Consider the following 23,259-nt stretch of genomic DNA (forward strand, 5'->3'; position numbering starts at 1 on the left):
CCACAAAACAAAACTCCAGTATGAGCAAGCGCTTCTCTGCGCCAGAAACGCCAGCACCGTTGTGTGGAAAACTGCCGCTCGAATGAGCTTCCTGATGAAGGTATGAATACGCTGCGATTGACAAATGCTGCAACGATGGGATGGTTCAGGTGCGGGCGTCCTGCCTATCGATGGGGAACGAGGCCCGACGCATGGGAGCGCTTCCGCAGTTCCGCAGGCATCGAACGCCTGTGGCGCTGCGGGCGCGGTGCGCCGCATGTCGTTGCGCCCGCTCCAGCAGCCGTGTGTCACCCGAACAGCGTCCTTCTGGGTAACCCGTGCGTTCTCATTGCTGTGTGCGTTCGCCGGGCTCCATGAATAAAGAAGACGCTGATGCGTGTCTGAAGTTTGCCCATGAGGCACTCCGGGACGCTGACCTGGTGAGCGCGCTCAAGTGGGCCCGAAAAGCGTGTCGTTTGCATGATAGCGCTGAAGCGCGGAGTTTACTCGAGACGCTTGAGAAATCTGCTCGTCGAACAGGTTTTGTCCTGAACAGTGCAGACCATGACCAAGCTGTGGTTGGTGCGGGAGAAGATGACGCGGCGGGTGCCGGCCAGGTGCCTCCCGTGAACACCCACGACCGCAGAGGGCAACCTAGCGCTCCTGTTGAAGACGCTGCTGGTGCTGGTGCATCGGGTAAGCGCGAGGCAGACGCGCACGCAAAGCACCAGCCAAGATCCAACAATTACGTGAACACAGGTGCTAGTCACTCAAACGGTCATTCGCAGGCAGCTTCTGAAGAGGCAGCGAGCGCTGCTTCGCATACGCGCACGCAAAAGCCGCAACCTGCCCAAACATCGAGACAGCGCTCTAGCCGATCTCCTTCGCAGCGACCTTCGACCTCACGCGAAGATATTGCAGAAATACTGAATGCTCGAGATCTCTACCGAGTATTATCTGTGGAGCGAAACGCATCTGACGACGACCTTCGCCGTGCCTATCGCCGACTCGCATTGCGCTTTCATCCGGACAAGAACAGCGAGCCGGGCGCCGACGCTGCGTTCAAGCGCATTGCACACGCTTTTCAGACGTTGTCCAACCCGGACCGGCGTCGACTCTACGATCAGACTGGCATTGACGACGAGCAGTCTGCGCTGAGGTACCAACAAGCACAGGCTCAGGCAGAGCACCACGCGGATGTGTTTTTCATGACAGGCTCGTCATCTTTTCACGGCGCACGTGGTGCCCGCATCTATACCCCGGACGCTTTTGACGGTTTCTTTTTTGGACCTGGAGAAATGAGTGCCGAAGAGCTTTTTGAGGCGTTCTTCTACGGCGGCTTTGGGGCCGGCATGCCCATGTCGTACTTGGCACAACGCCGGGCAGCGTTTTTGTCGCGAGCACGACAACAGCGCCAACGTGGCCACCCGTCCGCAGCGGGAAACGCGGGTCATGCTCGTCGACTTGGCATGTTTTGGCACTTTATGCCCTTTCTGATTTTTCTTTTCTTACCGTACATACTCTCCGCACTCGCACCTCTGCCCAGTTTTGTACTGGAGCCACAAGGCGCGTTTCGTTGGGAACGACGCACCACGGACACCAATCTTCCGTATTTCGTTCGCGATGAAGCGCATAAGCGACAGAAGGAGCAGCATATCGAACTTGAGCGCAGGGTTGAACGGGAATGGCTCCAGCGATACGCCGATTCATGTCGCGCAAGACGGCGGGAACAGGCGCAACTACTTGGCTTTGCTCGACGCGCATGGACACATCGCTCGCGAACTGCTTACGAGAATGCTGCCGAGGCCGTGCCAATGCACGATTGCGAATCCTTTGAGCATCTACGTCTTAGGTTAGCGAACACATCCCGTTCCCGTTGAAGCACTAGCGCTACGTTCGTAGGCGCTCGCACACGCGAATCTGCATCATCGCGTAGCGCTCACGCTCATCGCCCGAATACGCTCATGGCTACGCGAACATTCATACAATCGTCAGGGCTGCCTGTCTTGCGAGTGCCTTTCACACGCGTGCTCGCTCACGGGTATGCTGCATACCTGCTCTGGTGCGTGGCTGTCTCTGATCTACGGCACGGTAGCGAGATGGTGTCGCGAATACACTTTAGAAGAGGTCTGCGCGCATTCGGGCTCTGCACATGTATACCAAGCCTCGGTGACGCCTCGTCTATTTCCTGAAGCGCATCAGATGCAAGTATGCAGTCATAGCGGCCTCTGACGGACTTGCGGTACCATCCGAGGTTCATATTCTCGATGCCTGCATGCTACGAGGGCACTGCAACTGGCTCAGTGGTGCATACGTTTCAGCCGGTGAGCAAATGCTCAGCAGTTGCTCGTCGAGATTTGTTTCGGAAGCAATAGAAGCCCCCTGTACATTCTAAACGGTGCTCGTTGTACAAGTATTGCATAGCGCTTGGTTCAGAGTCGGTACGGATTTCTTTCCGCCTGCGGAGGCGCCGCGGCCGTTCCGAGCGCTGCTTAGCTATCGGATGCCTGCAAAGCATAACGTGTCGGTGCTTTGAACGCTCGTTTCGTGCTTCTTGTTCCAGTGATTCCAGAACGAATTCATGGTATCTGAAGACGAGTCTCGAGGGCACAGTTCCATCAGAGGGCATACAATGAGCACGACAAGCTTTACGCGTGCGTTCTACGCTCGATACATCGCGACTAGGGTCCGAATTCGGCACTTGCCTCTCACATTGAAGCGGAATCGAGTTGGGCACTGTTACCAGTGTCCAAACGTACATCATGAGCGTCTTGGAAGCCACTTGTGGAACCTGTCGAGACTCTTGCGGCCAACTGAAGTACGTCGCGAGCAGGCGTCAACAGCAAGCGGCGCCAGTGCTGGCGTAAACTCGAACCGGAGACATTCAGTGTACACTGTAACGTTTTCGAGGGGTTCGTGACCAGACTGAGAGGAGGTCAACGCACTGTCCCGTTTCGTCACGCGAGAGACGTTTCAAGTCACGGCCCAGAGGCAAAGCACTCCTACGCAGCTTCCGTGCCTAAGATTCTTGATGCTTCACAAAACTTATATTTTCCTGGGTCCCGTTTATAACAAGAGTCATATTACACTACAGTCGGGCACGAGATACTGGAATGGAACACGACAGCCCCACCATGTGTGAGCGTGCCTGAGCGTTATCGCTTCGCGCACTCTGGAACGGTGGACTCTCACATCCCCAAGGACGGCAAAAGATCACACAAAGGCAGTCCTATTTGTACACATATATACGATGATGATCCGTTTCGCGGGCATCATGCGCTGCATACACGGTCTCGCACCAGCGCTGACGTCCCGCAAGACATCTAGGTCCTGCGAGGCGCGGTTCAGTGCTGATGTGGGCGCTATTCGAAAGAAAAGTCGAATGGAGCGCTCTTCACTCGGCTCACGCTTTTCATCTTGATAAGTATACTATAGATAGTTTGTTCCGTAGCGATTCCTTGGCGAAATCGGGGCAGTTGCACTTGGGGGCTCGGCACGGGTACACGAGCGGCACCGCTGTGCGGCAAGGCGAGTTGAGCTGGGTGTCGCCGGTTTGTTCGGGACTATTCGTAGCGCTCTCTGGGCGTTTAGTACAGAGACAGTGTTCTGGATGGAACGGTTTTGCGGCCGCACCGAGGCGTAGGCGTCGCGGCCAGCGCTGCGTTCTAAGCGTCAATCAACCTAAGGAAGAGCCGTCACCGCAACGAGCGCCACCTGCACACCCAGCGCCAACGCTACATCAGCCGCAGCCGCTGCCACTACAGCAGCAGAATCAGCAGCAACCTCAACAGGCAACGGTGAACGCGTCACCGCTGTCGCTGTCGCCTTCGCTGCAGCAAGCGGAACAGCACTCGGCGCCCAAGTCGAGCACAACCCGCGTGCCAGCCTACAGCGCTCCGGTTGAACAGACCTTCCCAAGCCCAGACACCAGTACTGGCGAGCCTCTGAAATCTGAAAAGAATGGGAACACGTCTGCAACAGGGAAACATGCTTGCGAAGCCGATGCTACGCTGGACGCTATCTCCGCTAAAGTGATGCGAGAAATCCTGGGACCTCTCGTTGCTTATCTGGGCCCAGTGCCGTGCTTCAGCATTGAGCAGGCATTAAGTTTTGTGCTTAAGAGTCGCGCCGCCAAGGGAGAACATGTGTCTGAAGCTAGCCTCGAGCGCGCCACCGGGATCACGAGTATTCTCGCAGAACTCCAAATGGATAGCGATACGATTATCGCGGGAATCTTGACGGAGCTCGTGGAGAGTGGCGTTGCATCCCTGGCCTCCATCGCGGAGCAGTTTGGCAATGCTGTTGCGCGCCTCATTGAGGGCGAGGCAAAAGTCAGCCGCCTACCTGAAATGGCCGAGAGTCCGATAGCTGATGAAAACGTTGAAAACCTACGCCAAATGTTCATCGCCATGGCTTCCGATTTTCGTATCATCGTTATCAAGCTCGCAGCTCGCCTGCACACCATGCGAACACTGCAGACGCTCCCAGCAGAGCGCCAACGACGAATCGCTCGGGAAACACTGGACATCTTTGCACCGCTAGCGCACCGCCTAGGAATCTGGTCAGTGAAGAGCCACTTGGAGAATCTCGCCTTTCTCTATCTCTACCCCGAAGAGTACCGGAAGATTCGGTCTCATATCGAGGGGCGCATGCCCTCCTACAAACGGATTCTGGAGGAGAGCAAAGCGCGCCTCGAGCATGCGCTGAGCAGCGATCCAATCCTCAGGCGCACGGTTAGTCGTATTGAGGTTGCAGCGCGTTCCAAGGAAATCTATTCCATTTGGCAGAAACTACAACGCGGACGCGCACAGCGCCTGGATCATATATACGACCTGGTTGCGTTGCGGGTGACGATTGATCCGCGCGAGGACCTGTCCGTAGTCGGCACGAGCGGTACAAATGAAATGGATCGAGATGAGGCCGAGAAAACGCGGCTCCGCGATGACGAGAATGGGCTCTGCTATTACGTGCTCGGTATCGTCCATCAACTGTGGCACCCCGTTCCCGGACGTGTGAAGGACTACATCGCTTTTCCGAAACCGAATGGCTATCAGTCACTGCACACCACGGTCGTGGTAGACAACGGCTCCGATCAGGCACCGCTCGAGGTTCAAATTCGAACCCGGGCGATGGATCGCACAGCAGAGTACGGTATGGCTGCACACTGGTACTTCAAGGAACATGACCAACTGACGGCCGCCGCGTCCAACTCCTGGTTAACGAGCATTCAAGAGTGGAATCTGGATATCCAGTCTTCTCACGAATTTGTGGAACTTGTAAGACGCGAATTGCTCGGCAACCGGGTTTTTGTGTTCGTGAACGATACGAATACCGAGAACGCGACCCGCATCCTGAATCTACCTCGAGGGTCCACGGTGGTGGATGTTGCATTCGCGATCAGCGCAGATGCCGGGTACCGCATGATCGCGGCGAAAGTGAATGGCTCGATGGTACCCATGAACTACGTTCTCCAAAATGCGGACATGATCCAGATCGTGCGGAGCAAGTACTCACCAGGTCCCAGCTTGGAGTGGGTCCAGTACGCGAAGACGAGGCTTGCGCAGCATGCGCTGCGGCAGTTTTTCGCCCGTTGGCAAGGTGAGACGGAGCTTCCAAAACATTTTACGAGTGCTGCGGATCCGGACCTCGAGTCTGGGAGTAGCGCAAACGACAAGAATGGTGAGCCAGGTATCGACGGGAACTCGTCGAAAGCGGCTTCTAATGAGGAACGCCAGTTCCGCTGGGATCGTTCACAGCGCAGCGAAGACGCCGTGAACAGCTTCCTAAGTAGCATGAAGCCAGAAGACCTTCTCGATGATATGTGCTTACAAATCTCGCCTGCTCAACTCGTTTTCGAGGACGGACTCGAAATCGCTTCCGCGTCCATGGCGCGCTGCTGCCTGCCTCTGCCGAGCGACAAAATTTTCGGTGTCATCGCAGACGGTGCCAGTCAGGTGGAAATTCATCGACAGGGATGCGCAGTAGGGCAGCGCGCCCTAGTGCAGACCAGCGGCGCGCGCAAACTCTCCGTCCAGTGGCAGAGCCCAGCGCGTAGCGGGACCACGCGTGCAGCACGGCTTCCCGCTTGTCTGAAAGTGACCTGCATTGATCGAAATGGCCTTCTCAGCGATGTCAGTCGGGCAGTTATTGAAAAAGGCATCACAATTCTGTCGACCCGAAGCACCTCTACGCAGAACACAGCTTACCTGGAGTACTGCGTTGCTGTCATCAATCGAACTGAACTTGATTCCTTATGTGCCGCCCTGCGCGATATCCCTGGGGTTGTCACCGTGGAAGACGGCTTGGCGCCGCACGTCTAAGCGGCGTTCGCACGACGCTTCGCCTTCAAAGTCCGCCGTCCCGTGCGTCGAGGAGCATCTCGAGAAGCGGAAATCGCCGCGCTTTTCGCCAACAGGTTGCCAGTGTCGCGTCGCAAGCAGACAGACACTGAGTGATTCGGGGGGAAACATCAGAACTGACGGCGGCGACGGCAACATCGAAGTCGTTTTAGCAGCAGTACCAGCATCTGTTCAACGTTTGGAGCCAACACACAACGCAGTGTGGACCGACCGGGACGCGTGCCCAGACAACAGCACGATTACCCGCCATCGCCATCGATATTCACGGGGAAACGAAACCTGCATCGTCATTGCCAGGTTGACGCGTCCGATGATACGGATACCGGTGCGGCACGCGTCGCGAACCCAGTACACCATGAACACGCTCCGAGCCGCTTCTCGGTAACGCCGCCAGCCGACGAACCGCTGATTCAGCAAGAGCACCACGAACAACACGAATCATTACCATTAGCGCAGGATTCAGTAGTTCATTCTTCGAAAGCGTCCAAAATCTCTTCCGAAACTTCAGTAAGGCTGGGTGCATCGCAGAGGCTGCGGTTCAGCAGCGACGATGATGCGTGCACGGAGCGATTCAGCGGCACGCATGATGCTCGTTGTTTGATGTTCGTACGCTGCACAGAGGGCGGCGTCCAGTATCCGCAGGCACCTTTCGCCTCGTTATCCTGCGGATGTTTATGAACCATGCGGAACAGAGGCTCAAAGCATTCCACGCAAAGCTGGGTCACGATGCGCGCACCGAAGACACCCGGCATCCTGCACTACTGTACCGATAGTGCATGTCGCTCCGTAGGAGGCGCAATGGATACAGGCTTCAAGGGCAAGGGCGGCATGCCAGTATGTTCGGCAATGTGCATGCGCTCCGCAGGCTGGCTTCGGAGCTGCACGCACTGGTGGTGGCATCGACAGAGGGCCAGCATCGAAGTGAGCGTCGCCGCCTCCGCAGCAGGCGCGTTGCGGCGACGCGCAGTTCCAGGATGCATCCGAGGATGCGTGCTGCCACGAGCGCTATGACGCAGTGTCCGGAATGTCTCACTGGGCATGCGCCTGCATGCAGCATGCCTCCGGTACTCATTCCTGGTTCATTCCCATCGGATGGAAGAACTGCTTCACCGGTGCGAAGGATCGACGATGGATGGGGCTGGGCCCGAGCTCACGCAGCAGCTCCAGATGCCGTGGAGTCGGATATCCCTTGTTGTCTGCAAACTCATAACCGGGGTAGTGTTTGTCCAGGTTCTCCATGAGTCGATCCCGAGTGACTTTGGCAACGATGCTCGCCGCGGCAATGCTCAAGCTAGACGCATCGCCGTTGACGATTCCGAAGAACTCTGTGGCGGATGCGTTGTGCGCGTTCCGCTCATTTTCTCGTTTCAGTGTGGCCGGGAGCGATCCGTCAATAAGGGCAACTGCAGGCGAGCCGTTCCGCAGCGCTTGTAGAGCCTTCTGCATCGCGATCACGGTCGCTTCGAGGATGTTGACGGCGTCGATGACGTCCGCTTCGACGATGCCAACGCCCACGTCCACCCCAGTGCGCGGGTCCAACAGAAGATCGTAAATTTCGTCGCGAGCGAATGGAGAGAGCTTCTTCGAGTCGTTGAGGTTTTCGATCCAGAGGTCGCGCGGCAGAACGCACGCGGCTGCGACCACTGGACCGGCGAGGCTGCCGCGTCCGGCCTCGTCGACACCGGCCAAGCGGAAGGCATCCTCTCTGGAAGAACTGTAAAACGCACGCTCTAGCTCGCCTAAGAGATGAAGTCGATTCTTCTCTTTCTCGGTGAGCAGGTGGGTGAGGCGCGAGTCTCGACGCAGAATGCGGTACTCGGAGTCGTCGGAGAAGCCCCGCACGGTCACGTAGGTATGGGCTGCAGCTCCAAGTGCGCTCAGAGCACCCCTGCTTCTCCGCATTGCGCGCTTTGGAAACCGGCATGCACGGCACCACCGCGACAGAGAGACCAAATACGCCATGACTGCGCTGCAAAAGCGGTATGTTCGTAGTTACATAGACCCAAGAGGAAAGACGTAGAGCTGGTGCAATGTGCGCCCGCGCCATGCCAGCGCTGTGAAACATTCGCATCTGGAGATGTGCTGGTATGGGGCGCGCTTACTATCACCCGGTGCTGCGCTGAACGGGATCACGTCGGGACGACACACGCTCCGGCACGCTTCGAGTGTTCGTCGTTGTTTCCAGTTGGACCTGGTCGTGTCTCGCCACGTACGAAATCTCTGCTCTTTTGAGGGATGCCCGCCGGACGCGACGGCAACTCGTTCTTCGAGGCGTCGCCTCGTTGGCGCTGCCTCCAGCGTGTTACGCCCAAGCTCTGTTTGGTGTTGCTCAGGTGACTGGGCCAGTGGCGTCAGTCTGAGCACTGTATTCTGTTGCCACGGTAAGCAACGTGTGTATATGTTTGTTTATGTACAGGGTGCAGAGCAGCGCGTTGCGGGATACCGTCCTGCCCTGGCTTGTTGCTGCTGGTAAGGTGCTGTGCGCTCTCTGGGCGCACGGTGCTCATTTGTCATAGGTTCTTCAGGGATTTGTTTTGCATCCATATGAGCTGGTCCTTTTGCTACGGTTGCACGTAGCGTAGAGAGCTACAGGTCCGCTCCCGGGGCACTACAGGCGCTGCCAACCAAAAAACATGTGCTCGCGGGTACCAGGAGCACGAATATGTTCGTGACGCTCCGAGGCTCTACTTCGCTCCGCGAAAAACTGGAAACGCTTTTGCGTTCTACAGCTTTCGCCTACGCTGAATACGGAATTCTTTATTGCTGACGGACCTGCGAAGTTACCTAGCTCCCGCGTATGCCCAAACTGTCGCCTACAACCTGGGCAGCACGCGCAGCTCCACATGCGTCAAGCGCTCGCAGTGCGGAACAGGATCCGCAGCTCGGGCACGAAGTGAGCAGCAACGGTATCTGCCCTGTATCGAAAAGGACGGTGAGTTGCTGCATCTTCTCGAACCAGAACAGAATTGATTGATGCGCGCGCCCAGTCATTCGATGAACGATCCTCAGGTGGTCCGTAGCATTCACATCATGGGCTGGGCATTTCAACGAAGCACCTTCAAAACCGAGAGCCTGGTGCATGCCTGCATGCGGGGAGTTCCGATGGATACGCAGGGCCACGTTCGCATCTGTCGAGGCTGGACAGACGCCCACATTGATGGTCTCATCCGCGAATCGCATTGCCTGCATGGTGCCTGGAACGGCGTCCTGTGCCGGCCGGGGTTCCTATTCGGCTAAGACGATCGTACATACCGACTTGTCATTACCAGAGCGCATGCGGAGTTGCTTCCGTATCCGGGTATCAAAGCAGCCTGTTCTTTGCGTTAAGGGCTCGGACAATGCCCAGCGAAACATTGAATGTCCCACGACGGTAGAGTGTATAAAGACACCCGCGCGCAGACGCTTCCCAACGTTTCTGGACCCACCGACTGCTATCGGTTTCAATTTCTCTTTGCAAACTTGGAGCTTGAGAGGATGTCCCGCAAAGTTGGCTGGTACCAGCTCCCCGGGTTTCGTTTTCAGCACCGCACATCGTCGGATGCCGTTGACGTGTCGGTTCACGAACTGCATGCGTTTATTGCATCTGATGGAACTCACCATTGCAAGGATTCCTAGAACTAGCGCCCTCTGTGCCACTACAGCCTTGTCATCGTCCGGTCGGGCAAACACCTTTTCTTGTCTGTCTCTCATCGTCATCTTCTTCCTCGTCACGTGCTTATCTTCGCTCGATGGTCGGCGAGATGAGGATTTTTTCGTTTTTTCGGCAGCCGGTGGCGGCGGTCCTCATGGTTCCCAACTGTCATGTCCATACGTTTCCCACGTCTTTTATATTTGAAAATGAACGCACTTCGAACACATCTGCGATAAACGGCGAAACGGCATTTGATGACACGCACCGAGCGGTGACTCTCCAACGAGGTAAACGACTATAGGAGAGAGAACCAGCCTCGCTAGCGCCGATGATCTCATGGCAGCATGCAAAGCGCACACGCTGCTTTCCTCACCTGCACAGTAACATGCATTGTGTGCAGTATCTCCTTAGCGATTCGCTTTGGCGACACGCTCGATTTCATCCTTCTTCTTGATGGCGAAGGAGTTTGAGCTCCCTTTCGCGGCGTTGATCAGTTCATCAGCCAAGCACTCGGCAATTGTTTTCACGTTCCGGAACGCGGACTCTCGCGCGCCCGTCGTGAGAAGCCAGAGCGCGACATTCACGCGTCGCAGCGGCGATACGTCAACAGCCTGGCGTCGAACCGTCCCCGCGGAGCCGATACGCGTCGAGTCCTCGCGTGGACCCGAATTGATCACAGCGTCCACGAGAATCTGCACCGGGTTCTGATCAGTGAGAACGTGCATGATTTCGAAGCAGTGTTTCACAATCCGAACTGCCATAAGTTTCTTTCCATTGTTCCTTCCGTGCTTCATCAGGGCGTTCACGAGACGCTCCACTATTGGGCACTGCGCCTTTTTGAAGCGTCGCGTCTGGTACCGCCCCGCCGTGTGCGGCAGGTACACTGCGTACTTCTGCTTCACAGCGATGTAGTCAGCCAGGGCAATATCTGAAACCTCAACATCCTCCAGTGACCACTTATTAAAGAGAAGAATCTCACGAGCTGGGACCTGCGCCTCCATGGCGGCTGCTTTAGCACCAGCGAGGTTTCCGAGCGTCGGAACCTGCACGTCGTAGCTCTATCCTTGCCTTGCGGGGGTTGCGCGGCCGCAAGCCCATGGACGCCGCCGTAGGGAGGTGGTAGAGATCTTGACAAAAAGGCAATTTAGTGGACGTTAAGGCCAGGTCTATCGCATGCGCAATCGGCTGGCCCTGGGGGCACCAGTGCTGGCCGAGCGCATTCTCTCTTGCGTGGTGCTGCGTCTCCGTCGACGCACAGACGCCAGGAGCCCTCTGTAGCGTCCTTGCGCCGACCAGTCGAGGGTGTTTCGGGAGCGTCCTTGTTGTTGGACGGGTACTCTGCTCGTTACCATGTCTACTGGACTCTGCGATATTTGATCTCCGTATACAGACATAGACTGCGGGAAAGATTCTCATAAACTATGTCGATGGAAGGGAACGCCGACCCAGCGCTGGCCGCTCGGCAGTACCTGGAGCAGTGCACGGACACGTCGACGGCCGCTGTTCCACGAGAGCGACCAACCAAGGCGCTACCTGTTCCGAGGCGTTGGCGAACTGGCGAAAGTGACGAGGCTGAACGTCTTCTCGCAGACGAGCTGCTTCTTCGATCACTCAGCGCGCTGCCGCAGAACTATGACTTTGAAATCGCCAAAACGGTGGAACGCATACGCCGCGATCGGATCCAAAGCGTGGCGCTGCAGCTGCCGGAAGGCCTCCAAGTCTATGCATGTACGCTTGCGGACATTTTGCAGCGTCTATGTCAAACGAAGGGCAGCCATACCTGCCTGAAAGTCGTGATTCTGGCAGAAGTCACGTATGGAGCTTGTTGCGTGGACGACCTTGCAGCCCAACGATGCGGTTGTGAACTCCTCATACATTACGGACATAGTTGTCTGGTTCCGATCCAGCATGCCTGCGTGCGTACCATGTATATATTTGTTCGCGTGTCCTTCGAAACGGAGCACTTGATCCAATGTATTATGAAAGAGTTCGAAGAGCGCTCTGAAAGGATCCGTTTGTACCTCGTGAGCACGATTCAGTTTCAGGGCCTGTTGGGGACTGTTGCGAAGGCGCTGCGCGAACGGGGGCGTTTTTCGGAGATTTTTATACCACAAGCGCGTCCGCTGTCTCGAGGCGAGCTGCTCGGCTGTACAGCACCGATGGTATCAACCGAGCACGAGGCACAAGAGACGGTACCCTCGATTGGAGACTCGTGGGCAGTCCTGTACATAGGAGACGGTCGCTTTCATTTAGAGTCTGTGATGATTCAAAATGCCCATGTGGAAGCATTCTACCGCTATGATCCCTACGGGAAAACCTTGACAAGGGAATTCTACGATCATGACTCGATGGTGCGGGAGCGATGGGAGGCGATCGAAGCAGCTCGTCGGCCCAATGTTCGTCTCTGGGGGGTTATTTTGGGTACTCTTGGGCGGCAGGGGAACCTGAACATCCTCCGTCGAATTCTAGGCATGCTTCGGGAAGATTGTAAGCAGTACGTTGCGATCCTTTGCAATGAGGTGACACCGGAGAAGCTGCGCTTGCTCAGCGGCAGCGGCATCGACGTTTGGGTGCAGGTGGCATGTCCGCGGCTCAGTATCGACTGGGGTCGAAACCTGGCGCCGGACGGTGCCCCCGTTCTGACACCATACGAGGCCATGGTGGCCCTGGGTCGGGTTCCATGGCGAGGACGGCGGTATCCCATGGACTATTACGCTGGCAGCGGAGGCCCCTGGTCGAACTATTACCGTGATGGGTCATAGTGTGGGCCAATGTGCCGATCGCATGTGCTGGTATCACCACGGACTAGGCCAAGGCTGTGAATATGCAGTAAACCATGACCCAGATTTCTGAAGTGTGCGCTCAAACACACGACAGGTGCATTTACAAGATGTTGTCGGATAGGATAGCGCTGGTGATGGGTTATCGAGCGGCCCTATGAACCGCGTCACAGACGCTGTATCGTTTGCGCTGGTCGCAGCGATAATCCACCACGTTGTCTTCAGTTGCTTTCGAAGGCACCAACTTGCAAGCGTACGCATCAAACCGCTTTCCATGTGTGTTACGAATCGGGCCTCATGCGTTACTGACTGCGACACTGCGGGAACGCCTAAGGAGCAGGTATCCAGGCTGTTTTCGCACACACACGATGCGATACGGTCCAAAGCGCAAGATACGTACACTGTGCAATGCACTGAAAATTCGAGTGCAGGCTCAATTCAAGCAGCAACGCCGGATTCCTACCAAGAATCGATCCCGACGCAACCGTGTGCATCTTTTGGACTCTTGCACCACAAAAGGCGAAAAACATTCCCAATGCGGAGAGCGCATGGAGCGTCCCTGTTGAGCGCACTGGGCCGAGCCATCTATGACACCGGGCCGGGGCACCGCTGCATGCAGGACAACTCCTCGGCGGTGGCAGCATCTGCGTAAAGGCCAGACTTTACGCGGATTATTCACTTTCGGACCAAGCATCGTCATTGTCCGATGCAGCACCGTATTCGTTCGCATCCACATTGGTTGAATCCTTTTAACATCGGGTCGAAACAAACCAGCAATTTTGCAGAGCTTCCGCACGTCGGCAGCCGCCCCCGCGCATCCGCTAACGGCATACTTCACGCGTCATCGCTGCGAGGCGCTTCCGCCGCTGTTGAACACACTTAGGTGGTGCTGGTTCTGGTAGTGGTGGCGAAGACGGCCCTATTGCACCTCAGATTTGCGCTTTGCTTCTTTTATCAACGTTACCAGCTCTCCGCGCTCGTATGCCTCCATCGTCTCCGAACAACCGCCAATGTGCTTACCACCGATGAAGACGTTCGGAACCGTTCGTTGCCCAGTCCAGCCATATAAGAGGTTCTGTATCTCTATGCCATCGTTCCCAAGCTCGTCAAGTTCTATGATTTGAGCAGGTGCCTGAAGTTCTTGCATCAGACTTTTCACCTGGGCGCAGAAGCCACACCAGCTCTTGGAGAAAACAACCACCGGCTGGCTGGCAACCAGTTCCCGCAGCTGCTGCTCCAGTCCGGAGCTCGAGCTCATCGTCACCCGCTGCACCCTACACGCAAACCTGGTAACTCCCAGACCGACACCCTGCGTTTGCCGCTGAACAAACGTGTCGAGAGCACGTCTCGTGTACGGTGTCACAGCAGGCGCACGCACCCACTGGTGCAGAAGCGCACGGTGGTACTGCATACCAGCTCGCAGCGCGTTGCACCTACCTGCTGCCACGAGGACTCCAACACCTGCAAAGTTAAAGCAGATATGCCCCATCGCAACCGCGAGCGTACGTCAGCTCCCTATGCCGCGAAGCCCGTCGTAGCTCGTTTACGCGGGCAGCACGGCGTCGTCAGCCTGCATCACGCCGCTGTCGCCTTCAGGCAGCCGCATCTGCGAAGCGCGCAGCCGTTGCGCCTCCATCGGCCGCCGGCCTCCAGGCAGCAGCTGTATCCTCCGTCGAGGCATCAGGGCTGGGTGGGGCCCGCTGGGCTGCTGCCGCACTCGCATGGTAAATGGACCAGGCGCGTCCTTCTCAGTGCACCTGCGTCTATCGGTTGTCGGGTGTGGGTACTGTCGCCACTGTGTGCGCTGCGCTCAGGCTGTGGACGTTGACGCTGGTGCTAACGCTGGTACTTCCCTGCATCCTCAACGTGGACTGGCTGGTATACTGCGGGGTCAGCAAAACTGTCCCTTCGACGATATGCTTGTAGCTTTCGTCTCGAACATTCTGTGTCTTTTGTTCGGGTACCTGTACCCTGTCTATGCAACGTACAAGACGCTGAAGCGCGCTGATCCCGCGGAAACCAAACAGTGGCTCATGTACTGGGTCGTTATCTCCGGGTTTGCGGTAGCGGAGTTGGTTGGTGACGTCGTGCTTGCGCTTTTACCGTTCTACAACGAGATAAAGGCGGGTTTTGTCTTATGGCTAGTGCTGCCGCAAACTCGAGGTGCAACCGTCATCTACAACGCTTACGTGGAAAAGTACCTGGCGCACCACGAGCAGGAGATTGAACGCATCGCACTCGAGACTCGTCAGCGGTGGCGACTAGGCGTCGGCGGCAACGCGACCGGTTCCGGCACTGGCGAGGCGCCCCCGCTGGTTGAGGTCAGCGCTTTAGACTCGCCTGTGCGAAGCGATGACGTCGATGGACGACGGTACCGCGCCTTACAGCAACGCAGAGCGCGTGAGCGCACGGGACGTCGTCCGTCGGCTACCAGTGCACAGCCTGCTGGCGTGCCCTATGAAGCGGTCGCTTTGGAGGCGCCACTTCCACCGTCAGACTCGTCACCGATACGCGCCTCGAAGCGACTTGGGTTGGTGCGCTGAGCCAACTCACTGTCCGTCAAACTTTATACAGCAAATCCATGTACGAAAGCAACAGGTCTGATACGACACCGCGCGCTGGCATGGTCCCGCCTAGCCCATAAATAGGCGCCATGCCTTCGGTTTTTCCGGTTCGGTTGGAACGGTCGAGTTCTAGATTGGACTTGACGCAGTCGCTGAGATCGCTGAGGAAGCGTTCGATGACACCTGGTGCACAGTGCCGCAGTGTCAAGCAGATGTGAATACAAGGTGGGCGATGCAGTCCATTCAGCGACCAGCCGCGATCACTCATCGCGTCCAGAACCCTGTAAATATTGAGCGTACTCGGGTCGGCAGCTGCCAACGCGATCACCCAAAGCGGAGCACCGAGGATGCGCAGGTCCGGAATACGCGCCCTGATGCCGGTTTTGAGTGCATGTGCAGCCCGAAAGATGGCGTCCGTCGCATGCATGTAGCCGTCCTCGCCCATGCGAAGCATAGAGGCCCAGCAGGCAGCAATGAGACCTCCCGGTCGACTCCCTGCGAACGTTGGCGAATAATAAAGACCGCCACTCCAATCCGTGAGGGTGAAAAATTGATAGCGACGCCACTCTGGAGTAGCGTACAGGATAACACTGGTACCTTTGGCGGCGTATCCGTACTTGTGCGTGTCCACAGATATCGAGGTTACTCCTGGGACGCGAAAATCGATGCAAGGAACCTGCAGGTCTCGTAGATGCGGGGCATCCGGTCGCAACTTTTGCAGCATTTCCAGCCATGGCAAAACAAATCCACCGAGGCAGGCATCCACGTGGAATCCGACTCGTCGCTTCTGTGCGATCTCTGCGAGGTCCTCGATCGAATCAATGACACCATGTGGGAACTGAGGCGCTGAGCCCACAATCAAAACGGTATTGCGGTTCACGAGTTTGCGCACGTGCTCCACCTTGACTCGGAAAGTTTCCGGATTTACGGCGGCGATTCGCAAGCGCAGGTTGAAATATTGAGCCGCCTTGTAGAAGGCCGCATGGGCCGTGCTAGGTATAATGATCTCTGGACGTGTGATGCGTCGCTCTGCACGGCCCCAGTCACGGTACGTTTTGCATGCAAGGAGGATGCTCTCGGTACCGCCGGAAGTGACCACACCGCAGGCTTGTGGTCCCCCGTGCAGCATGCTCGCCGTCATCCGCACAATCTCCGCCTCAAACTTGATGCACGAAGGCCACACATCAGCATGGAGAGGGTTCAGATGCGTTGTCCGTGCATACACGTTCGATAGGAACTCGGCGTGCGCTCGATCCCCCGAGTAAACTGCGCCACTGACAAAGCCTTGCTCCCATTTAGGTGCCTCGCATTCTATCATTCGATCGAGGTCGGCGAGAATCTGTGTTGGCGCTCGACCCTCTGCGGGAAGACGATCAAAAGTCGGAACAATTCCCCTGTAGGGATGAACGACAGCGTCCATGGGTTCAAGCGACTTGGCGTAGGCTGATCGAAGTCGCTGGGCGAGAGTCGGCAGCCAGCGCGTTGCCTGACGGTAGAGGAAGGAAGCCATTCGCTCGGGAATCCAGGGAAGGAGACGCTCCAAAAGGTCATTCAAGCGTGTTTTCCAGCTTATTTGTGACTCAGATAAGGAGTGAACACTGTTCTCAACCGAGGCAGTCGCCATAACACTACGAGCTGCGGCTCCAGTACCTACGTGCGAAGGCGCAGCGTCTGGAGTGCACGCTTCACCAAGCGCAGAACCCGAACAAGAGCATTCGCTCGCAGCTATTTGCCAGCCGTTGTTCGTCACTGCAGGTGCCTGCGTGTTCCAGTTGAGTCGCGTGCCTGTGGCGTTCGTGCTGGTGGGCGTCTCGGTACCCTGCTCTGACCGCGCGGCTGCCGAAGGCGACCCCTCGGGCCCGGAATCCTCGCAGGATACACGCCGAGCTTCCACCGCGAACTCCTCAGTCATTTTCCGCGGACAGTTCCGTTACACCTCCTAGAAAAGAAGGCAATACCAAACTACGTTGAACAGACGGCAGCCGCGCACACCTGTTCGTTTTTGTTTCCAGTAGCAGCACGTTTCCATGGACCATGGATCCCAGATTGCGGGGTGGATGGATATTGTCTTTCGGGAAAGCGTCCATCGTGATGCATCCTGCCTTATCGTTGCATTCCTCGTGATTCCTCTCTGATATACTGGTCGTTGCGTATGTTGTATGGTGCGCCATACCTACTTTGTACACCCCGCACAAGCGTTTAAACTACTGGAGCGGATGCTGCAAGGCATGCACGGTCACTCGATAGAGTATACGAATCGACCAGTATATCCGAGAAGAAGCATGGGCTATGGGACTCGGAAGTAGATGGAATGATGGACGTCTTCCCGCGCATGGCCACACCAAACGCCGTTCGAAAGTCGAACGACGCCAACGGTGTACAGTAGTGGCGGGAAAACCGCGCCCTAGACAAAACGTCTCCAACTGACGTCCAGACGCCTCCCGCCTTTTTGGACCGGTCACCTACTACTGATTCCAATTCTTTCTCATATAAATCGACTTTGAGTGATTGTCCAATAAAGTTCTCTCTTGTCAGCTCTGGAGGTCTTTCCTCCAGCACCGCACATTTCCTCATATTGATTGCGGCATTAAAGTCTCGGTTCACGAGCTCCATCCGTTTCTTGCCATCACTGGTTGTACTTACTAATGCGAGTAGTCGACGAACTTTCGCCCTCCATTCCATTTGCTCTTCCTTCAGCGGTCCGTACTTTGCTATTTCCTCAGGGCTCCTCTGGCACTTTTCCATCTCGGCCCTTTGAAGTGTGCACCCCAGTTCATGGTGTGTATACGATGTCCGAAACTCATCTATTGGTATCGTAACAGAACGCCCTGCGCACTCCTTGTACACCCTCGTCGTTGGAGCTGGCGTAGTTCCTTTTTGTGTCTTCCAGCACCCTGCTCTGTACGCTAACACGAGCCTTTGAGTCTTGTCCTCTTTGAGGGCACTCAACTCATTGAAACAATTCGCGAATGCCCGCGGCTTCCCACAATACAAATTCATTCGTAAACGTGCCCACCGGGGCTTGGTATACTCCTTCCACAGCGTATCCCAATGCGCCATGCGAACTTCCATGAATTTCCGAAAGGCTTCAAAGTCCGCTCCTCGGTTAGTCACGTCGCTCAAAGCTTCCAGGTGATCTTTCATTCCTGAATTCCACGTCTCAATTTTCTTTCTCGTATTCATGATTCCCGATTCTCGATAGTATCTCGCTCTCGAGAACCTCAAAAGACGCATGTGTTTCTGACGTAAGTTACCATCAGCACCATCTTCCGCACGCTTGGGTACAGCGATGGTTACGATATTCGTATTCCCAGGGTCCGCGCCAACGACAAAGTCGTTATCTTGCACTTTCTGCATCGCAGGATCCGCCTTCTTGTTTTCTTAATGCTTCGTCGCGTCAACGACAAGGTCGTTATCTTGCACCTCCTGCATCACAGGATCCGCCGTCTTCTCATCTTCATCCTTCGTAATGTCAACAACAAGGTCGTTATTCTCTACCTCCTGAGTCGCAGGATCCTCTTCTTTGTTTTCTTCATGCTTCGCCGCGCCAATGATAAAGCCGTTATCCTGCACCTCCTGCGTCGCAGGATCCGCCGTCTTCTCATCTTCATCCTTCGTAATGTCAACAACAAGGTCGTTATTCTCTACCTCCTGAGTCGCAGGATCCTCTTCTTTGTTTTCTTCATGCTTCGCCGCGCCAATGATAAAGCCGTTATCCTGCACCTCCTGCGTCGCAGGATCCGCCGTCTTCTCATCTTCATCCTTCGTAATGTCAACGACAAAGTCGTTATTCTCTACCTCCTGAGTCGCAGGATCCTCCTCTTTGTTTTCTTCATGCTTCGTCACGGGTGCAGCCGAGGGTGGAACTGGACGATCTTTCTTCAACCGCCGATAGTGTACACACATGGCTACGCCATCGGTTTCGATCATCCCAGTGAATACCTTTTGTTTGCTGACTTTGAGACGTTTGAAATCGAAGATACTCTTCCAGTACGTCTCCCGGTTTTCACGGATGAAGTCCTCCCTGCTAACATTGAACCCCGGACTGATCTCCTTCATGATGCCGTAAAGGACGCCTGAATCGATACTCACAAAATACTACTTGATGTTGCACAACGGAACCACGTTTAACTGCTTCCCCATTAGGAAAGCCTTCCGTCTCTCCCACTCTTCATTTGTCTCTTCACTCAGCTTCATCTCCGCCTTGCGTTCGAGTTCACGATTCAGAAACACAAAATAGCGCAGGATGAGGCGATAGTACCTTTCCTTATCTTTTTTTAACTCTGACACCTTTTCTGTTGGATTCGGTAGCCCCATGACTGCGCCGTGCTCTTGCATAGCCGCACGGATTACAGAAGCTTCATTCGTGCTCTCGTTTGACGCCTTCTTCTCGAAAAATTCGACCTCATCTTCATGCCTGCGATCTTTCGTGATGGCATCGATAATCGCCCATATCCCCTTGCGTGAGATTCCCGGGTACAGCGCAAACACGGCGCGTATCATGAAACGTTCGAGGTTCATCGTCAAATGGTTCTTCAGGTTCGTCAGGTACTTGATGGCCCCGTATTCGTAAATATCCGCGTCACCTGTATACCGAGTACCATCGAAGCTGTAAAAGAGATGTTTTTCGTGCAGGACGTGCACCCGCTCATTTCCCCTCCGCGCTTCCGCTGTACCAATCGTCATGTGACGAATAAAGGTCTCGTCGGAAACTCGTTCGGAAGCTCGACTGTTTCCATGTGCGTCATTTCGCGATACATCTCCCCGCCAAATGCACTAGTCCTGACGACACCTTTATTATAGTCATGGAGTTCGGCTCAACACGGTTTCGGATGGACTCTCGTAACTTTTTCTTGCACGGAACCTTGATCTGTCCAAGAAGACAGGCTTTCATAACCAGTTCGTTGTAGTGTGGTCTTTCTTGCAGCCATCGACGTAGGACCTCCCTCCTTTCGGTCCTTCTTCTCTTCCTTTTCTTCTGGACTCGGTACTGTTTTTTGTTTTTTCTGGCAGCCAGCGACACTTGGCCTCCAGGATCGTCGACTTGGTTTTTGATAACATTTCCTTTTTTATTTTTCTTGAAAAAGAGCGCTCTTTGAACGCTTCTCCTATAAACCGCGAAAAAGGACTTGAATACACTTATTTGAGGGTTGAAACACGATTCAACTGAAAACTGCAGTTTGCTACGACTTCAACGGAAATAGAACTTTTACTTTACTGCTGGATCATAAAGGTTTGGATCGTGTCTCCCTTCAACGGCGACAAGCGCGTCATATCTCATGACTGCCAGATCTCCCAGGTGCGCGTCTCAACCGCGCTATTTAGAAAAAAAGGAAAGAGACTCACGATTCACGAGCAACGAGCTATCGATTTCTTTCCCCGTCTACATGAAACATTAAAAGGGGGAAATTTTTTCCGCATGTCCGAAAGTTTAACGTCTAGGCGGAAAGTCGCGCGGGCCGAACGAGTCTGCCAGGCTCGTGCTTCATGCCCCTCCCAGCGGCGGGTTCTTGAAAGAAACCTGTGCTACTCGTCCACAAAGCAATTCATTCTGGGACTAGGGACAGTTAAGCTGCATCTGGGCATCGCCCTGGTCGCAGTGGACTCCTAGGATATCGATTCGCGCTGTCGCAGGCAGTAGGTCTGCCAGCGTAGCTTGCAGGCTCCCAGAATGATCATGAACCTCGACCCTGATTCAGCCGTAGCATTCCTCGAGTCGATGCGCTCTCTTGTATGGCATGTCGGTTCTCTCTGTCCATGCTGCGACCGCGCCGCCGCTATAGGCGCTATCGCGGACGCTCGCGACGGGCAGTCGGCACACGGTCGAACTTGAAAATAATCGGTACCTCCGAGGGAACGTATGGGAAGCGGAACTTGCGAGGAGGGCGCGGAACGATGGAAACCCCACAACGCGCGGTTACCGAGCACGCTCTCAGGGATTGCTGCTCTGTGGGTCAACGTTTCGTCCAACGAAAAGGAATCGAGTGTGTCCTTCACGCGCGCCGCTAGGCAGGTACACTCAACTCGTTCAGTGGTAAAGACGTTTTTCCGACGGTTCACTCGATATATCACAACGCATTGCGAAAATGAGTTGTCACTGACGTGTCCGTGGACCAGCCAGTTCATGTGCCGTATATGCGCTTTTTCTCAACAGATAGGTGAACGACCTTCCAGGTCCGTGTGGTGCTGTCGAAAGCGTTCCCGTCGAAACGGTACACATATGATCAAAGCGGGCCTGTTTGGAGGCATTCTAGATGCAGCTCTGGATATTGATCGTAGCTATGTAAATAGTATCCTTGCGAGAGAGCAGCCTGGCACCGCTGCCGCAACGGCAACCTTTGAATCTTGAACACTCATTCCAGTTTTAGATCAAATTTGACACCCGTCACTGGACGGCCATCGACGCCTGTCTCAGACGCTTCATCACCGCCGCCACCGACGCCGCTGGGTACCACCGAGCGCTGTACGCTTCAGCGCTCATCTGTGTCTACGACAAGGCGAGCTGCACCGGCGCTCGGAACTCGTTCCATGTGCGCGTTTATAGTAACTGGTTCACAGTGCTCTCGAGCGCAAGCAAATGTCTGGACGAAGGAGACGGTAGCGTGCAGGCGGGGACCAAAACCGCGCAGCAGCACAGCAAAGGGTCGTCCCCTGCGCATGGGTGTGGAAAGGGTACCCCCGCCCAAACCGGGGCAAGTTGTGGTTGCACCTTCCATTCTGTCGGCGAACTTTGCCCGACTCGGTGAAGAGGTAAGCGCTGTAGACCGCTTCGGTGCAGACTGGATACATGTTGACGTTATGGACGGGCACTTTGTACCGCCAATAACCATCGGCGCAGGCGTCGTGGAGGCGCTGCGTCCGGTTACACAGCGGCCGCTTGACGTTCACTTGATGGTCGTGAATCCAGACCAACACATCCCCGCCTTTGCCAAAGCAGGCGCTGACATCATCAGCGTGCATTGCGAGGGCGAGTCGACGATCCACCTGCATCGAACGCTGCAGATGATTCGAAGCCTCGGGTGTCGTGCCGGTGTCGTTCTGAACCCGGCCACGCCACCAATGGCAATTGAGTACGTCCTACCTATCGTGGACCTGGTGCTGGTGATGAGCGTAAATCCGGGGTACGGCGGGCAAGCATTTATTGACGAGGTGTTGCCGAAAATCACCGAGATACGGAAGATGGCTGATCGCCTCGGCAAGCATGATCTCTGGCTCGAGGTCGACGGCGGCGTGAAGGGCTCCAACGCCTGGCGTGTTGTCGAGGCGGGTGCGAACGCCCTGGTAGCCGGTTCAGCAGTGTTTGGTGCCAAGGACTACAAAGCCGCTATCGATGAAATCCGGGCCGCGCGAAGACCTGTTGCTGTCTAAAGTGAATTCGGGAACGAATTGGGCTCCATTTGTGTCCGGTCTTCATCTCGTGGTTACATAGAAACCCGCTGGACAGGGTCATCCAGAGCCGATGCACATCGAATTCAGTGGGCACGCTCTCCTAGTAGTACCGAGCGTCGTTGCTCTTCTCTGGGGAGGGATCGCTAGATGCCGCGTTTTCGCATACGACTCGGAGGGAGTGCATCGGCCGTGTGCAGCCACCAGACTGGAGCTTCAATAACACATGGAAAGCGTTACAGTACCCGTTGTTGAAGCGTGACATGTCGCCACTGTGGCAAGCGCGCCGGCTGCTTTCACGCTTGAGGACGCCAGGCCTTTGCTACAGATGCGAACAGGTTCACGGACTGGAACAAGTCTCCGAGTTTCTGTTTAGTTTCCGTCGGAAAAGCTGTTCAAAGCAGCAGGAAAAGGCAGTAGAGAAGCGTGAGCCACGACAGCTTCAACAGTGGTCACCTCGTTCACAGCCTGTAGCAGCAATGATGAGCGCTAGCTGCGGCTGCAGTTCGAGCGACGCAACGTACGTCGCTTACGGAAATGGAGCACATTTAGCAGAATCT

At 55.6% G+C, this 23,259-nt stretch overlaps 9 protein-coding genes and 1 non-coding gene across 10 annotated transcripts, besides 1 other annotated feature; 5 read left to right on the plus strand and 5 right to left on the minus strand.

Annotated features, from left to right (window-relative positions):
* Positions 1 to 353: 353 nt before the first annotated feature.
* CYME_CMT623C (DnaJ homolog, subfamily B) lies at positions 354 to 1,859 on the plus strand (the record flags this gene model as incomplete). Its single annotated transcript, XM_005539498.1, has 1 exon — positions 354 to 1,859. One exon carries the CDS (start codon positions 354 to 356, stop codon positions 1,857 to 1,859), a length of 1,506 nt encoding a protein of 501 aa, XP_005539555.1.
* Positions 461 to 3,119, minus strand: CYME_CMT624T. Its single transcript, XR_002461721.1, has one exon. It is a non-coding gene; the product is annotated as a hypothetical transcript (transcript).
* A 213-nt stretch (positions 3,120 to 3,332) lies between these two features.
* Positions 3,333 to 6,299, plus strand: CYME_CMT625C (ppGpp synthetase/hydrolase Rel; the record flags this gene model as incomplete). Its single annotated transcript, XM_005539499.1, has 1 exon — positions 3,333 to 6,299. One exon carries the CDS (start codon positions 3,333 to 3,335, stop codon positions 6,297 to 6,299), a length of 2,967 nt encoding a protein of 988 aa, XP_005539556.1.
* Positions 6,300 to 7,406: 1,107 nt separating this feature from the next.
* CYME_CMT626C (probable ribonuclease H) lies at positions 7,407 to 8,300 on the minus strand (the record flags this gene model as incomplete). Its single annotated transcript, XM_005539500.1, has 1 exon — positions 7,407 to 8,300. One exon carries the CDS (start codon positions 8,298 to 8,300, stop codon positions 7,407 to 7,409), a length of 894 nt encoding a protein of 297 aa, XP_005539557.1.
* Positions 8,301 to 10,376: 2,076 nt separating this feature from the next.
* CYME_CMT627C (40S ribosomal protein S5) lies at positions 10,377 to 10,970 on the minus strand (the record flags this gene model as incomplete). Its single annotated transcript, XM_005539501.1, has 1 exon — positions 10,377 to 10,970. The coding sequence occupies one exon, from the start codon at positions 10,968 to 10,970 to the stop codon at positions 10,377 to 10,379; it is 594 nt and encodes a 197-aa protein (XP_005539558.1).
* Positions 10,971 to 11,390: 420 nt separating this feature from the next.
* On the plus strand, positions 11,391 to 12,731 carry CYME_CMT628C (hypothetical protein, conserved; the record flags this gene model as incomplete). The annotated part of the gene is made up of 1 exon (XM_005539502.1): positions 11,391 to 12,731. One exon carries the CDS (start codon positions 11,391 to 11,393, stop codon positions 12,729 to 12,731), a length of 1,341 nt encoding a protein of 446 aa, XP_005539559.1.
* Positions 12,732 to 13,668: 937 nt separating this feature from the next.
* Positions 13,669 to 14,238, minus strand: CYME_CMT629C (glutaredoxin type 1; the record flags this gene model as incomplete). The annotated part of the gene is made up of 1 exon (XM_005539503.1): positions 13,669 to 14,238. The coding sequence occupies one exon, from the start codon at positions 14,236 to 14,238 to the stop codon at positions 13,669 to 13,671; it is 570 nt and encodes a 189-aa protein (XP_005539560.1).
* A 427-nt stretch (positions 14,239 to 14,665) lies between these two features.
* Positions 14,666 to 15,292, plus strand: CYME_CMT630C (hypothetical protein, conserved; the record flags this gene model as incomplete). The annotated part of the gene is made up of 1 exon (XM_005539504.1): positions 14,666 to 15,292. One exon carries the CDS (start codon positions 14,666 to 14,668, stop codon positions 15,290 to 15,292), a length of 627 nt encoding a protein of 208 aa, XP_005539561.1.
* A 16-nt stretch (positions 15,293 to 15,308) lies between these two features.
* CYME_CMT631C (sphingosine-1-phosphate lyase) lies at positions 15,309 to 17,225 on the minus strand (the record flags this gene model as incomplete). The annotated part of the gene is made up of 1 exon (XM_005539505.1): positions 15,309 to 17,225. One exon carries the CDS (start codon positions 17,223 to 17,225, stop codon positions 15,309 to 15,311), a length of 1,917 nt encoding a protein of 638 aa, XP_005539562.1.
* Positions 17,226 to 17,650: 425 nt separating this feature from the next.
* Positions 17,651 to 21,004: a sequence feature (repetitive element).
* Positions 21,005 to 21,841: 837 nt separating this feature from the next.
* Positions 21,842 to 22,681, plus strand: CYME_CMT633C (ribulose-5-phosphate 3-epimerase; the record flags this gene model as incomplete). Its single annotated transcript, XM_005539506.1, has 1 exon — positions 21,842 to 22,681. One exon carries the CDS (start codon positions 21,842 to 21,844, stop codon positions 22,679 to 22,681), a length of 840 nt encoding a protein of 279 aa, XP_005539563.1.
* Between the last annotated feature and the right edge of the window lie 578 nt (positions 22,682 to 23,259).

Source organism: Cyanidioschyzon merolae, chromosome 20 (assembly GCF_000091205.1).
Source record: "Cyanidioschyzon merolae strain 10D DNA, chromosome 20, complete genome".
Classification (NCBI taxonomy): domain Eukaryota; phylum Rhodophyta; class Bangiophyceae; order Cyanidiales; family Cyanidiaceae; genus Cyanidioschyzon; species Cyanidioschyzon merolae.